Genomic DNA, 13,474 nt, shown 5'->3' with positions numbered 1-13,474 from the left:
TAATGCCATTACCAGTGACTCTCCCTGCCAGGAGTCCACCAAGCTGGAGTAGACACTGCTACTGAACCTCTCCTGTAACAGATGCAACTTCCACTCCCCCCATGGCCCCCTGCAAGACCCTTTCTCCTCCTGCACCAAATCTGGAGTCACACCCCAATCACTTCTGATCTAATCTTTTTCCTTTTTTTTTTTTTTATAACTACATATCTAATTAAATAAACACACACAAACACATATATACAGAACCTGAGTTAATAAAGTGGCTTGCTTCGCTCCTGGGTCTCTCCTGCTCCAAAGTGGGGCTACCATGCAAATTATCTTCAACTTCCTCCCTGCAAGTCCTACTTTCCTACCCGAGGATCCGAGCATCTCTCCCCCACTACACACACCCTCCCCCACCCCCAAAACGTAGCATCATCTAATCTGAAATGCACCTCCGGAGAGCCTAAACTAAGCAGGGAAAGGAGCGGGCAGAGATGGAGCGAGCGAGGCGTCGCATGGGGAGTACATCTCCACTGCCTTTAAAGAAAACCTAAAAAGTTCCTGGGATGGACTTTGGGCACATTAAAGTGCTGCTTGGAATATGCCTGCTCAGAGACTTCTCCCCTCTGGAACTAAACTGCCACCCGTCCCTCCTGGCTCGCCCTCTCGAACACACACACACACACAGACAGACACATTGTGATTTTGTACCCCCCCCCCCCCCGCCCCGCTTGAGGTAGGCTTTTTTATTGTTGTTTATATCCCCGTTCCCACGCTGAACAAAACCAAAATGAAATACACCCCCCCCCCCCGGAGAAACTCACTCTCCTCCACCTCTGGCTTCGGAGTGGACTACAAATAATAACTGTAACAGCAGTAAAAATTTTTTTAAAAAATAAATAAATTTGGAAAAAAAAAGAAAGGAAAAGAAAAGGCGCCGTGCCAGATACACAACAGTTGTAAAATAGGGGCTTCCCAGCTCCGCGCAAACACACGGACAGACACACACACACACACACACACACCCCTGGGTGGAAAATGTGCGGCTCCCAAAGATAAATAAAGAAATCCTCTTCCTCGTTTTCAGCACCACCGGCGTGCGGACAGCTGCCTGCCAGCCCCGCCGCCCGCCCCGCCGCCCGCCTGGGCGCCCCGGCTTTCGCAAGTGCCTGCATCTCTCTCCCCCCCCCCCCCCAAAAAAAAAGGGGGGGGAAAGAAATAAAAATACTAGTAAATAAACCAGACGGAGCTGACTCCTTTGCCTGCCTCTTTCTCTTCTCTCTCCAGGAGGGTCTATTATTTCTTTCCCTGCCCCCCCAGCCTGCCGCCTCTGCCCCCGAGCCAAGCAAAGATGAAATAAAATGAAATGAAATCGAAAGAAAAGAGAGAAAGAGAGACCCGGAGAGGGAGAGGGAGCCTGCCTTCCTCTCCCGATCTCTCCCGGGAAAGTTCAGGAGGTAACTCACCTTTGTGCATGCCAGTGAACCTGTCCTTCAGCACCGTCAGTTCATAGATCTTCCCGAACTCCTCGAAGAGCGGTTTGAGGTCTTTCTCGTCCAGGTTACGGGGGATCTGCCCAATAAAGAGCTTAATGGCATCGTGGTCCTTCATTGGGATGGTGGATGGGTTTCCGGGACTATGGTTTAATCCGTTCATATGCCCGTTGGTGCTGGGGTTGCTGTGATTGCTACTCAGGCTGGTATTGTCTGGTTGTCCGTTTGCTAACGTGGCCATCTTTATATACATAGAGAAAATCTTCTTTCCTTTTTTTCCCCCTCTTCTTTTCTCTCTCCCTCCCTCTCTCCCTCTCTCTCTCTCCCTCTCTCTCGCTCTCTCGCTCCCTCTCCCTCTTTCACACACACACACACACACACTCACACACACACACACTCCTCCCTCTCCGTCTCTCTCTCTCTCTGGGTCTGATCTGATTTTTTTTTTACATTGAAGATCTGTGTCCTTTCCGTTTAAACAGGCTGGATCGGTTCAAATTCCCAGCCAGACTAGGGGGTGGGGTGTGAGTGCGGGGATGTGTGTGTGTGCGGGGAAGGGAGGCTGGGGGTGGGGGATTGCTTTTGCCTCTACTCTGGCTAAACCCCCTCCTCCCATCCAACCACCCCCCTGTCTATCTGCCCGGGAGAAGCTTAATGGTATCTTCCAACACAGCCCCTGGCTATAAATAGCACTAGGCGCATGGCTCTTTGAGAGACAGTCAATTTCTATTGTGCCAAGTGAGCAAAGGGGAACGGTTGCGTTTTTAGGACCAATGATGATGATTTTTTTTTTTTTCTTCCTTTTCCTTTGCAAGCCCTCCGATCAATCGCTGTCGTTATAATTTCAGTGATCATCGGGAAATCTGCCTTTTTGTTTGAGAGGTGGAAAAAAAACAATCCCAAGGTGTTCTGACTTCTTCCTATTATGATGATGTCTCTTATTTATTATTTACTCTTATTATGATTTTGCAATTGATAATAAAAGCAGTTCAGATACGGACGAATCCTCGGGCTCAGAGGTTGCTTTTGCTGTTGTTGTTGTGGTTGTGATGTTACAGGCTCTCTTTACTATATCTGTTCTTGTTGCATCTAAAAAAAAATGCATGCTCTTTAAGCTCTTTTTTTTAATTATGCTGCTGCTGCTGACATCAAACTAGGAAAGGCGCAAGCTGTGTTATTGTAGCTCTTTGGAGGGAGATGAAAAATACCGAGATGACTATTGTTAATTTTCATGCTGCCGATATTTATTTTACGTACAATCAGTGCGGGCGTTATCTCCTATACTAGCTGCGTGTGGTGTGTGTGCGTGTGTGTGCGCGTGTGTGTGCGTATTGGAAAGGGATTGATTAGATAAGATTTTCTTGCCCGACTTTCAAGCCATCAGGATATTCTGTCTCTCTCTGATGGAAACATAAATCGTATTTTGTAGTCATCAGGGATCGGGAGTTGCTTGTCCGAACAATGCTCTCTAGACAAAGTGTACTGTATGGTGGAAATGAAATCAGCTCTCCTTTCATAGCATCTGGGGGTGGGGAGGGCAGGGAGGCTCGGATTAAGGACACAACTCCCCCTTGTCCCCCAAATAACGATAACAGTAATCCGGACAGTAACAAAACAAGGATCTGCGTGTGCTCAGAGCAATTTTTTTTTCTCTTTTTTTTTTCCTCCCCCCCCCCCCCCGCACCTTTCCTCTGGTTCCCGTGCAAGCTGTGCGGGGAAGGAAGCTCGGCGAAACACCAGCAGGCGAGCTCGGAGCAGCCTGCGAGTTACCTGGCCTGAACCCCCCCCCCCCCCCAAACCCCCCCCGGGTCAGGCTGCAACCACACGACGCCCGACAATCTCCCCTACCCCAGGGGGCGCTGCCAGCGCCTACCTCCCGCCGCCTTCCCCCCCTCCCGGCCCGGGCCGCCCCCAGGACCGCGGGGGCTTCCAGCCATTGTTCCCGGCGCCGCCGGCTGCTCCCCGCGGCGGAGACGGCGGCGGTTCCCCGGGGGGGGGGGACGGTCTGGGAACGGGACCCCCCCCCCCTCCCTCCCCGGCAGCCCGTCCCCCGGGAGCGCCGGGCTGGGCGCCGGTAACACGTGTGACTGTAAACGGAAGGGGCAGCCGTGGAGGAGGGAGGTTATTAGTTTAAATTTGCAACGTTCCTGCATGTTTTATTGACCGGAATTTATTTTTATTTCGCTTTTTAAAAAAAAAAAAAAAAAAAAGAAAAAAAAAAGAACAAACCCACTACACCTTTGTAGCAGTTTTCACTTTATTTGGCTTTTGTTTTCATAGCAGAGCAGCAAGGCAGTGTCCTGCCACCCCACCTTAAAAAATAAAAATAATTAAAAAAAAATTTTAAAAAAATCAGCCCAATGCAGGTGGCTCAGCTCGTACAACTACTCCCGCGACTCCGAGTCCTCCCGTGCCTTCAACGAGCGCCCCTGCCACCAGCCGAGAGGGCGGAGGGGCCCGATCCTGGGACGGGGGTCCGGGGCAGGGCTGCCCCCCTCCCCTTGGGCTACCCACGGTCCCCGCGGAGGGGAGCGCGGCGGGCGGTGGGGTGCGGACGGGGCCCGACCCCGCGGAGCCGCCCCGCCGCTGGATCCCCCCCCTCCAAATCCCCCCTTTCTCCTTCCTCCGGGGTCCGCACCTGGGGGCGAGACCCGGGCAGAGCCCCCGGCAGCCTTCGCTGCCTTTCCCGGCTCTTTAAAATCTCTTTCGCCGCTAATGGGGAGGCGGCTGCTGTCAGCCGCCTAATGCCGGGCTGGTGGCAGGCACCGCGCATTGTCTGCTGGCTGACCGGGCATGCTATTTATTGGGGTCTAAGGGGGGGATCTGCCTGTCTTCCCTTCCCGAGCACGCACTTACAACGTTTAAAGGCTAAAGACACGGAGATCTGACAACCTACGAGCTGCAGGGAGGGTAAAACCCTCCGACAGCCCCTCTCCCAAATCACAGCCCCGTGACTCACCTGCTTTCAAATCCTGCCTTGTGCCTTGGACTGTGATAAAAGAATGACAACAACAACAAAACCCGCATGAAACAAAATCTCCTGGCACCCCCCCCTCCCCGCCCTGAACCAGGACGTTAGAAATCTTAATATCCGCTCTTTCTGAACCTTAAAACCTCACCCGTGATAGAGCTAGGAAAGCTCACTGAAAGAAGACTTGTTAAACCTTTTTTTTCAGGAAGGAATAGCCACTACAGCGAAAAGTGAAACAGCATCCGGCACTGATCCATCCCAGGGATAGCTCTGTTAACACCTTGTCCGTGAGCAGGCCGCTCCGCCTGCAATCACAGTTTATCCCAAAAGAAAGCCAATTAAAAGAACAGGGCAGTGAAAGGAGTCGTTTTGTTGCTGAGCGAGGGTGTCCCTTTTATAACAATATATATTTTTTGAAACTTTGAGCTGGTCCACGCCCCGTTTTCACAGAGCCGTAAGTATAGTCATTTAGAAATGGATGCTGTTCAAGTACAGCCCCCTGGTGCACAGGCACAGCTGTGAGGGGTGGCAGGATGAAATAATACGGACACAAATATTGCTACAAGGGCTCTGAGATGAACACAGCTGCTGCTGTGGATGGAAATAAGCAATACCCCATAAGCACCTTTACACATGTACAAGGGGCTGTACTGGATTTTAAACAGATACAGGCAAAGGAGGAGTGAAATTGTTATCTATAAACCAGCCTTCGCTGAACAGTTCCCAAGTGAGAAATGTTCCCAGTGTAATCACAGTGGGTCCAGTTCAGCAATCCATAAGCAAGGGAGGCCACAGGAATTTTGTAAGAATAAGGTCTTTTGTAACAGGCTCCAGTTTCTCCTAGAGAGTAAAAATTATTTATCTGCTTGGAACTAAAAGAAAGCACTTGAAATTCCCCCCCGTCCCCCTTTTTTTTAATGTGTCTGCTTGCAGGGAAAAAGCAACCCCCTCCCAACCCCTTTTATAACCCTGTTTGCTCCCGCTCCTCACTCTGGTTAGTGTCTTTTTTTGGGAACACAAACATATTTATTTTGGGGTAGATTGCCAGCAATTTTTACCTCCTCAGAAGAAATGCTACCCCAAATCAAGTACAGCTAGAAAAATGCACTGACGTTTCTAGGCCGGGAGCAGAGAGATGCAGTGGGACCAGCCACAGGTATACACACACCTCCTGTGAGAAAGGGTTTGCAGACCAGGCTTTGGCTTTTAATGTGCCTTTCAAAGGGCTTGATTGATTGCTGTTAATCCTGTGAACAACTTCGGTGTTGTTAACAGGACTGCCCGCATTAGTAAAGGTACTTGCATGCATTAGTATGCTCCTCGTCCCCATGACGTCAATAGACAGCTTTCCAATGACTTCCAGGAGGGCTGGATCAGGCCCTTGCTATCAGCAAGTTTTTAATGAACACCGTGTGGTGCAGGGAAGGGGGGCACAGTGGTACATCACTCCTCACTATCTTCATTCTCTAGGAAATGAGCAAGTAAAGAAGAAAGTGTCGTGGTTTAACCCCAGCCGGCGACTAAGCACCACACAGCCACTTGCTCACTTCCCCCCCCCCCCCAGTGGGGTGGGGGAGAAAATTTGGAAAAAAGTAAAACTCGTGGGTTGAAATAACAACAGTTTAACAGGACAGAAAGGAATCAAATAATAATAATAATAATAGTAATAAAATGACAATAATAATAATAATAGAATTGGAATGTACAAAACAAGTGACACACAATGCAATTGCTCACCACTCGAGGACCAATGCCCAGTTAGTTCCCAAGCAGCGATCTGCCCTCACCCTCTTTAACCCCCAGCCAAATCCCCCCAGTTTATATACTGGGCCTGACGTCACATGGTATGGAATACCCCTTCGGCCAGTTTGGGTCAGCTGCCCTGGCTGTGTCCCCTCCCAACTTCTTGTGCCCCTCCAGCCTTCTTGCTGGCTGGGCATGAGAAGCTGAAAAATCCTTGACTTAGGATAAACACTACTTAGCAACGACTGAAAACGTCAGTGTGTTATCAACGTTATTCTCATACTAAATCCAAAACATAACACTATACCAGCTACTAGAAAGAAAATTAACTCTATCCCAGCCAAAACCAGGACAGAAAGGCAGGAATAGGCTGAAAGGTTGCTGGAGGGGGATTCTTCTGCTGGACTTCAAAACCCTGGACCCATAGCACACAGAACCATCATTCACTGGATGACAGAAAATAGTTTTGTTCCAAATAAATAAACAATACGTGTCAATTTTGTTTTTAAACAATAATTTATCCTTCTTTAGATCTAAGTAGCCATATGAGCCCATATACTCCCAGATTCTCTGCTAGCTTATTTTATTGAGATTTTTCCAAATAAAACATGAGACCGTTAGTAGCAAAGATAGACGTTCTGGTCACAATTCAAAGATACAGCTCTCAGCTACTATTAAAGGGCCCAATCCTGCCAAGTCTTCTAACTCAGCTGGGATTGTTTACTTCAGCTTGTTCGGCTTTCTAGGGAGTGCTGACAGGATCAGGGCCTATTAGCAACGTAATCAAATAAAATAATTGAGAGCTGCATGTGGGCCTCTAATACATCTAACAAAAGGAGAAGGACCATCATCCGCTAAACTTCGGATGAGTACCCAAGCATCAGGGGATGGTCCCGATCCTGAAAACCTTAATCTGCATTGTTGTTAATCAATCTGCTGTGGTCAGAGGGATTATTCATCTGAGGAAGGATTACTCATGTGAACATTTGCAAGATTGGTCCCTGAATTAATGCGTGAATCAGTGTGGGTTGGGTTGGGGTTTTTTGTTCTTTTTTTTTTTTTTTCCCTCTGCCTTAGTTAGAATCAAGAAGGTTGACTGAGGAGAAAAATGAAAAACTATTTGCATCCAAAGGAGCTTAGTACAGGATTGTAGTCAATGTAGGCAACAAAAGGTATCACTGTAATAAAAAGGGAGCTTTGTTTATGGAGGCCTTTTGTTATTAAAGTAGCACTCGTGAGTTTCAGGTGTTAAAGTGAAGGCTGCATAGAACCTGGGGGTTAACAGAGGACAGCAAAATAGAAGAGAACGTGTATGCACGTGTTCGCATGTATGTTCAGACACAGGATTGGTGCAGACACATACATACACAGCATTACATTCCACCCAATGGATTCCACTGTTTAAACAGAGCTCTCCAGAATATTCCTATTACCGTGCTGTGACCACTGTAAATGTGTTGTATCAATCTTTTGAAAAGAATATCATGTTTATTATCTCCCCATCCCTTTTCCATAATATGTATGTCCCTGTACATAATGAGTAATGAAAGCAGGCAAGCTTGTATTGTAGGGACAATAATGCTTCTTGTTAATATGGTCCTTTTCATCATCAAATCATTGCACAATCATTAACAAATTAATGCTCAGAGCGCCCCTGTGAGGAAGGGACATTTCAGTTTAATAAGATCTGGTAGCATTGCCAATTACAAAGGTTGCCTGAGACTTCCTATAATAAAATCCTGTTCAGATTTGATAAACTTCACGTATTTTGGCTGAAACTCTAAGTTGGGTGCCTGCGTTCCTTTCAGATTCTTTAATTATTTCTGGAAAATTTCAGCTAGAGCTATTTGTCTGTCCCTGAGAACAACCCAGAGGAGAACTGGGCTGGTTTGAACTAAGTCAAATGAGATGCTTTGTAAAGCTCTTCTGTCCCCATGCTTTACAGCATGATACTAAGAGCTGACAGGAGGTGAAGCTCTTTCTCAAGTCTTTTTGCTATCTCGGGGAAAATCTGCCCCAAAGTGGCCAATTAAAAGCTTTGGGAAAATGGCAGTTCTCACACGATCACTAGAGATGCAGATTTCCAAAGCCAGATTCCCCAGTGACTTGCTCTCACCGGGTACGCTCCAGCAGAGACAAGAGTTATTCCTGTCATTGCAGCACTGGCCTGGGACAGGCCAGGAAAAATTGGAGTCTGGACACCTGAGACAAAAGCAGGGAATCTGTCTTCCCTCTGCTTTCGGGGACTGACAGGGAGATCCAACAGTGAGACTAGAGAAGAAACTAAAAAAGAGACAGCTGGGGGGGGGGAATTCAGGAAAGCTGGAAAGACAAAGGAGATTGGAGTACACTGGGATGGATTGAGAAGAGACACAAATAGGGAACAGACCGGGGTTCAGACTCAAAGGTAGTATCTGTTCTAGCAAATGCACCAGGTCCAGAGCATAGCTTTGAGAAATTTATTAATTGCCTTTATCTTAGCACAGTCTTTGTCATGGGTTTGGCCCACACCAGCCTCCCAGGCACCTTCTGGGTGCAGTCTGGAGGTCATCACAGACCAGTAAGGTGTTTCCAGTAGGCACTACAGACAAGGAAGGATAATGTGGTTTTTGGAAAAAGAGAGTTTAGCCATATGGGTGTGTGGTGCCATGCCATTTGGACCCAGGATTAAAGAGTTCTTCAGTTATTTATTTGCATTGACCCAGTTAGCCACAGAGAGCTTGGGAGGAAAGGGTGTGCTGAGACACAGCGGTCTGCTGCTCAGTAGGAAGAACCTGGGAAAATTGAGAGAAATGGGAAGGCAGATAAATATAATGGGGAAGCGTCTGTAGTAGAATAATGGGGGAAAGGGAGGGATTAATATACAGAATGCAATGTAAAGAAAACATTGGAGAATAAACTGTGGGAAAGCATAGAGGATCTGAGAGCTCATGGGACTGGTAAACTCAGGGACAGGGTGCTCGAAAGCTAAGGCAGGAAAAAGAGACAGATTGAGAAAGACCCAAAAAGTGAAAATGGATATGGGACTGGAACTGGGAGGGGGAATATGGAATGAGAAGGGGTAGATCTGAGACAGGGATGAGTTAAAAGAACAAGAGGTCTTGCCTGGAGGAGAATATTTACCCCCCAAAGCCCACTCTCCTATGTGCTTGAAATGGGAGGCAGAATCCCCCGGTCCTCTGCAGTCAACAAACGGCACTGCACGTGCCATCTACTCTGTGAGTGATCATGTAATTAAAGGCTGAATTAGAATGCATCTGTACAACAAAGGAAAATCCAGGTTGTGCACGTAACCTCAATTCTGGGGGCTCTTAATATTTAAGTGCTTGTCTTTGCAACCAGAATAATTTCCTTTTAATTAGGGCCTGTGTGCATGTGTGTGTGTGTATGTGTATGTGCACTTGCATATATGTGTGTGCATATGTGTGCTCACAATTATGTTTACTAATTAAGATGATGAACATGAGGCAAAGAGCTGTAAGGAAAAAAATTAACTCCTCTTTTTTTTTTTGTATCTCCAGTTTGGGATTTGGGGACTTAAACATAATTTATGTTAAAGATGGATTTTAAGCTAGTTTTTTGGGAGTGTTATCCTCCCAGAACTGTAGTCACAGTCAGCACACATTCCTGAAAATCAGGCCTAACTCTGAAAAGGACTTTAAGCAGCTAATTCATATTTGGGCACCCAGCTGCTTGCTGAACTTTAGAGAGAACCAAGTGTGGAGATTAGGTGTGTGACGTTAGCATCACAAGTCAGTGGTCATTTTCCAAGGGGAGCTTTACAGACTCAGGGGAAAAAATGACAAAGTCAGTGTTGAGATTCGGAACACCCTGATATCCCGTGGCATGTTTTACTTCTGAAGCTCTGCCCAGTCTCACTTCGAACGATGTATGTTGTAGGCACAGTCTCAATATTGGATTTGTTTGCATGAATGGATACTTGTTTTACAAAACCCATTCTTGCTTCTATTTTATTCTCCAAGTAGCTGGAGGGAATGTCAGTCAGGGTCCAGCATCAACGCTGCTGATTTCACGTACCTCATTCTAATGCAGATGCATGGCAGATGACCAAGTGTTGACAGCGTGGGGGGTGGGGGGGGTGAGGGGGTGGTGCGCACATGTATGTGTGCATCCACACATACACATGTATGGAAATGCTGTAGACAGAGAAGGAGGGTACTCTACAGCCAAATGTGCAAAAATACTTCTCATTGGCTTCCTGTTAGAATTTCATAGTATCATTAAAGAAAATATTTTTTTTTCTTATTTTAAATTACCTCTCTCTCCCTCTGTCTCTCTGCCTATTTCACTATCTTTCTATCTGTCTATCTATATATCTACAAATCTATCAGTTCTTTGCTGTCTGATAGATGATATCTCTACCTGCATTATTTGTTACTGGTGTTGCAAAAATGCTCAGTTTCCTTAATGGTCAATTTTCTAAATCCATCCTAGATTTTATGAATGTAATAAACTTTAGATCTGGTCTTATACCTTTTTAAACTTCTGTTTCTTATTATTTTTGTCTGTTTCTGTCCAGGATAGAAAATCACCTATACCGTGGGCTGTCTTTTAAAGGCCAGACATGCAGATGGAGGCTGTAAAGGAAATAAACAAGGATACATAAACTGTCCAGGGCTTCAACAGCAAAGGGAGAGACTACTCATGGTTCTAGTTAACTGTTTAGCCAAGCCAACTTTAATGAGCTTATGGAACAAATACCAGAGATCATCTGGCTGCTGTGGGTGCACACAGGTGTGTATTCTCTAGGAAAGCATAGGGTCTTGGTCACTTCAGAATGACTTTTCCACCTGGGAGCTGTTTTTTTCTCAGACACCCTTCCAGCATCTCAGGAAAGCTGCACATTGCATGTACCTCCTCGTGATCTTAAAGTAATAGTTATAGTACAAGTGACAGCGTAATACAAAGATTCAGACTCCATTTGTTCTGTTGACTGCAATAGGAGGGTGAAGAGGTCTTTTCCTGTATTTTCAGCTGGTGGGTTGTGCTGGGCCTGAAATTAGAACAGGCAATTTTTCATCCTTTGTGCTTTCTGCATGTATCCATTTAATTTAGGAGCCCCAGTTACCTCTGTAGTTGATGCTGAAAGGTAGGTGTTATTGAGGGCTGTTCATCCCTCCAGACCTTTAGCTGAAGAAGAAATGGTAGATTTGAATTTAGAAAGCAGAAGTGCCAGATCTCTAGGAGGCAGCAGATGAGAAAAATGCTTAGAGAAGGTCAAAAGAGAAACTGGAAAAGAGGGAGAGAGAGAAATTGAGAGGGAATGCAGAGGTGAAGAGAAAACTGTAAGTCACAGGGAAGACAGAAGAAGGCAAAAGAGCTACAGTTTCCTGGAATAACTAGAAAAGTCTTGGTGAGGAAATGGGTTGGGGTAAGAAATCCAGAGGTTATCAGAAAAGAACTGGGTAGGTAAGGAAATTGAGGCCTTGCTGAGGAAGGTCTGAACAGGCACTTAAGGAAAACAGATGCAACAACTTGGAAGGGTAAAAGCATAAAGTCAAAGAGGTTGAGCATGGGAAGAAATGGCAAAGAAGTGTAGGCTTTTCCAGAGTTCATAATGGAATAAGAGGTCTCTGAATCTTGCCGTACTTCTACAGTCTTCAGATTCATTTAGGAGACTGACAAATTGTTGCAGCTCCATCCACAGTGGCTCCTCATGGAAACCTTCTATCACTATCACGTGACAGGAAATAATGCAATGAGTGTAAAGACATCATGACCTTTGTGAATATATCTACACACACACCAAAAAAAGACCAAAAAAAGTACATACGATGAGTAGAGAAATTTGTACATGCATTTACACACATATTTTAACATTGAAATTTAGGATATGCCAGTATTAGCTTCACAAACAGTTGGAAGTCAGCTTTTTTTTGTGAAGTCATGGGGCAAGTTTAAATACGAGTTTAAACTTCCTTGCACTGGACTGACTGGAAGATCTTCCATCGATATAAACAACAAGTCATCTCAAGTACATGGAAGAAGTCAAAAGAAATCTTGGTATCCAAAGTAGGATCAGTTGAGGACTCAGAGTCAAAATGGGAGAGTTCCTGTCCTGTAGTTCTGCTTCCATGTGTTGGCTCATGCTGTGCTTCTGCTGGTGTGCAGCCAGAGAGGCAGTAAGAAGAGACCTAGGGGAGCCCTGCTGAGTCCCAGACTAACAGAATCAGACCATGCTTTCCAGGGGCAATTGATTTTGAACAGAAAAGGCCTGGTCTTCTTCCCAGTCTGTGCAGAGGAAAGGCAATACTATCTTTCTTCTTGGTTTTAACAGCAGGAAATGTCCGACTGACTAAGCAAAGGGGTGCATGGCATCCGTCTGCTTGCAACGCAACTTGAAGAGAACCAAGACCCCACGGAGTGGGACATGAAGGTGAGGCTACACCATTCTTTCATCAGAGAGAGAAATGCATAGCAAATGGCAGCCGTATGTGTTATTACTATTGCCTATGAAATCAATGGGGAGAGAGGCTTCCTTAGCAATGCACCTGAGGGAGAATTGAAGAACCAGGATCAGGCCATGGGGAAATCAGCTAGCTTAAAGATTTTACATAGCTGGAAAACGTTATGTAATGAGATTATACCCTTGCACATATCAGCATATTCAGTATCTTTGGGGTTCAGTTGTTATGAAATGGAACATTTTTAACAAAGAGGTGTCTGTCTCTAGGTGATCTTTTTTTCCATCCACACAGCTGAATCAGTTGAAGTTCTGTAATTCCATATGGCCTGTGAGCCTCAGGCATGAGCAAGCTTGTCCTACTGACATGTGGTCCAGTCAAGCTGTAAGAGCCTGAAAGCTTGGTTGTCTTCCACAGTCATCTCAAGAGGTCAAATTAAGGCATGAGCCTTGCTGGTGGCTTGTGAGTTTCCATTACAGAAAGTGGACTGCCCTGGGCTTCAGAACATATAGGAGTTCATGCTTAACTGAAGATGTAGGTACAATTTTTGCTGACTGTATTCTGCAGGGAATTTGCTTCCCAAGGGAGCAAATGCTGCTGTCCAAAGGCCAACATTTCCCTCTATCTTTGCTTCTCCTGAGCTTTGCAGAAAACCTAGATCAGGTTTCACAGCCTGTCCCAGAAAACCTCAGCTTTTTGATCTGAGAGCAAGACCTCTTTCAAGCAAATGTGAATTCTTTCTCAATGATTGGTATAAAATATCTTTATCTCTATTAGGTAAGGATCTGCTCTTTCATGCCAAACAATTCAATAAGAAACCTTGCTGTTGTTCAATTACTCTATTCCATTTTTTTTTTTGA

At 45.8% G+C, this 13,474-nt stretch overlaps 1 protein-coding gene across 1 annotated transcript in view; it reads right to left on the bottom strand.

The window, feature by feature from the left end:
* Positions 1-1,728, bottom strand: part of CELF4 (CUGBP Elav-like family member 4) — a 715,059-nt gene extending 713,331 nt beyond the window's left edge. The window contains exon 1 of the mRNA XM_075019814.1: positions 1,449-1,728. Within this exon, the coding sequence (XP_074875915.1) occupies positions 1,449-1,728 (280 nt within the window). The remainder of the gene's footprint in view (positions 1-1,448) is intronic.
* Positions 1,729-13,474: the final 11,746 nt, after the last annotated feature.

The sequence above is a fragment of the Buteo buteo genome, chromosome Z, assembly GCF_964188355.1.
Source record: "Buteo buteo chromosome Z, bButBut1.hap1.1, whole genome shotgun sequence".
Classification (NCBI taxonomy): domain Eukaryota; kingdom Metazoa; phylum Chordata; class Aves; order Accipitriformes; family Accipitridae; genus Buteo; species Buteo buteo.
This window is presented reverse-complemented; position numbering and strand designations above follow the sequence as displayed.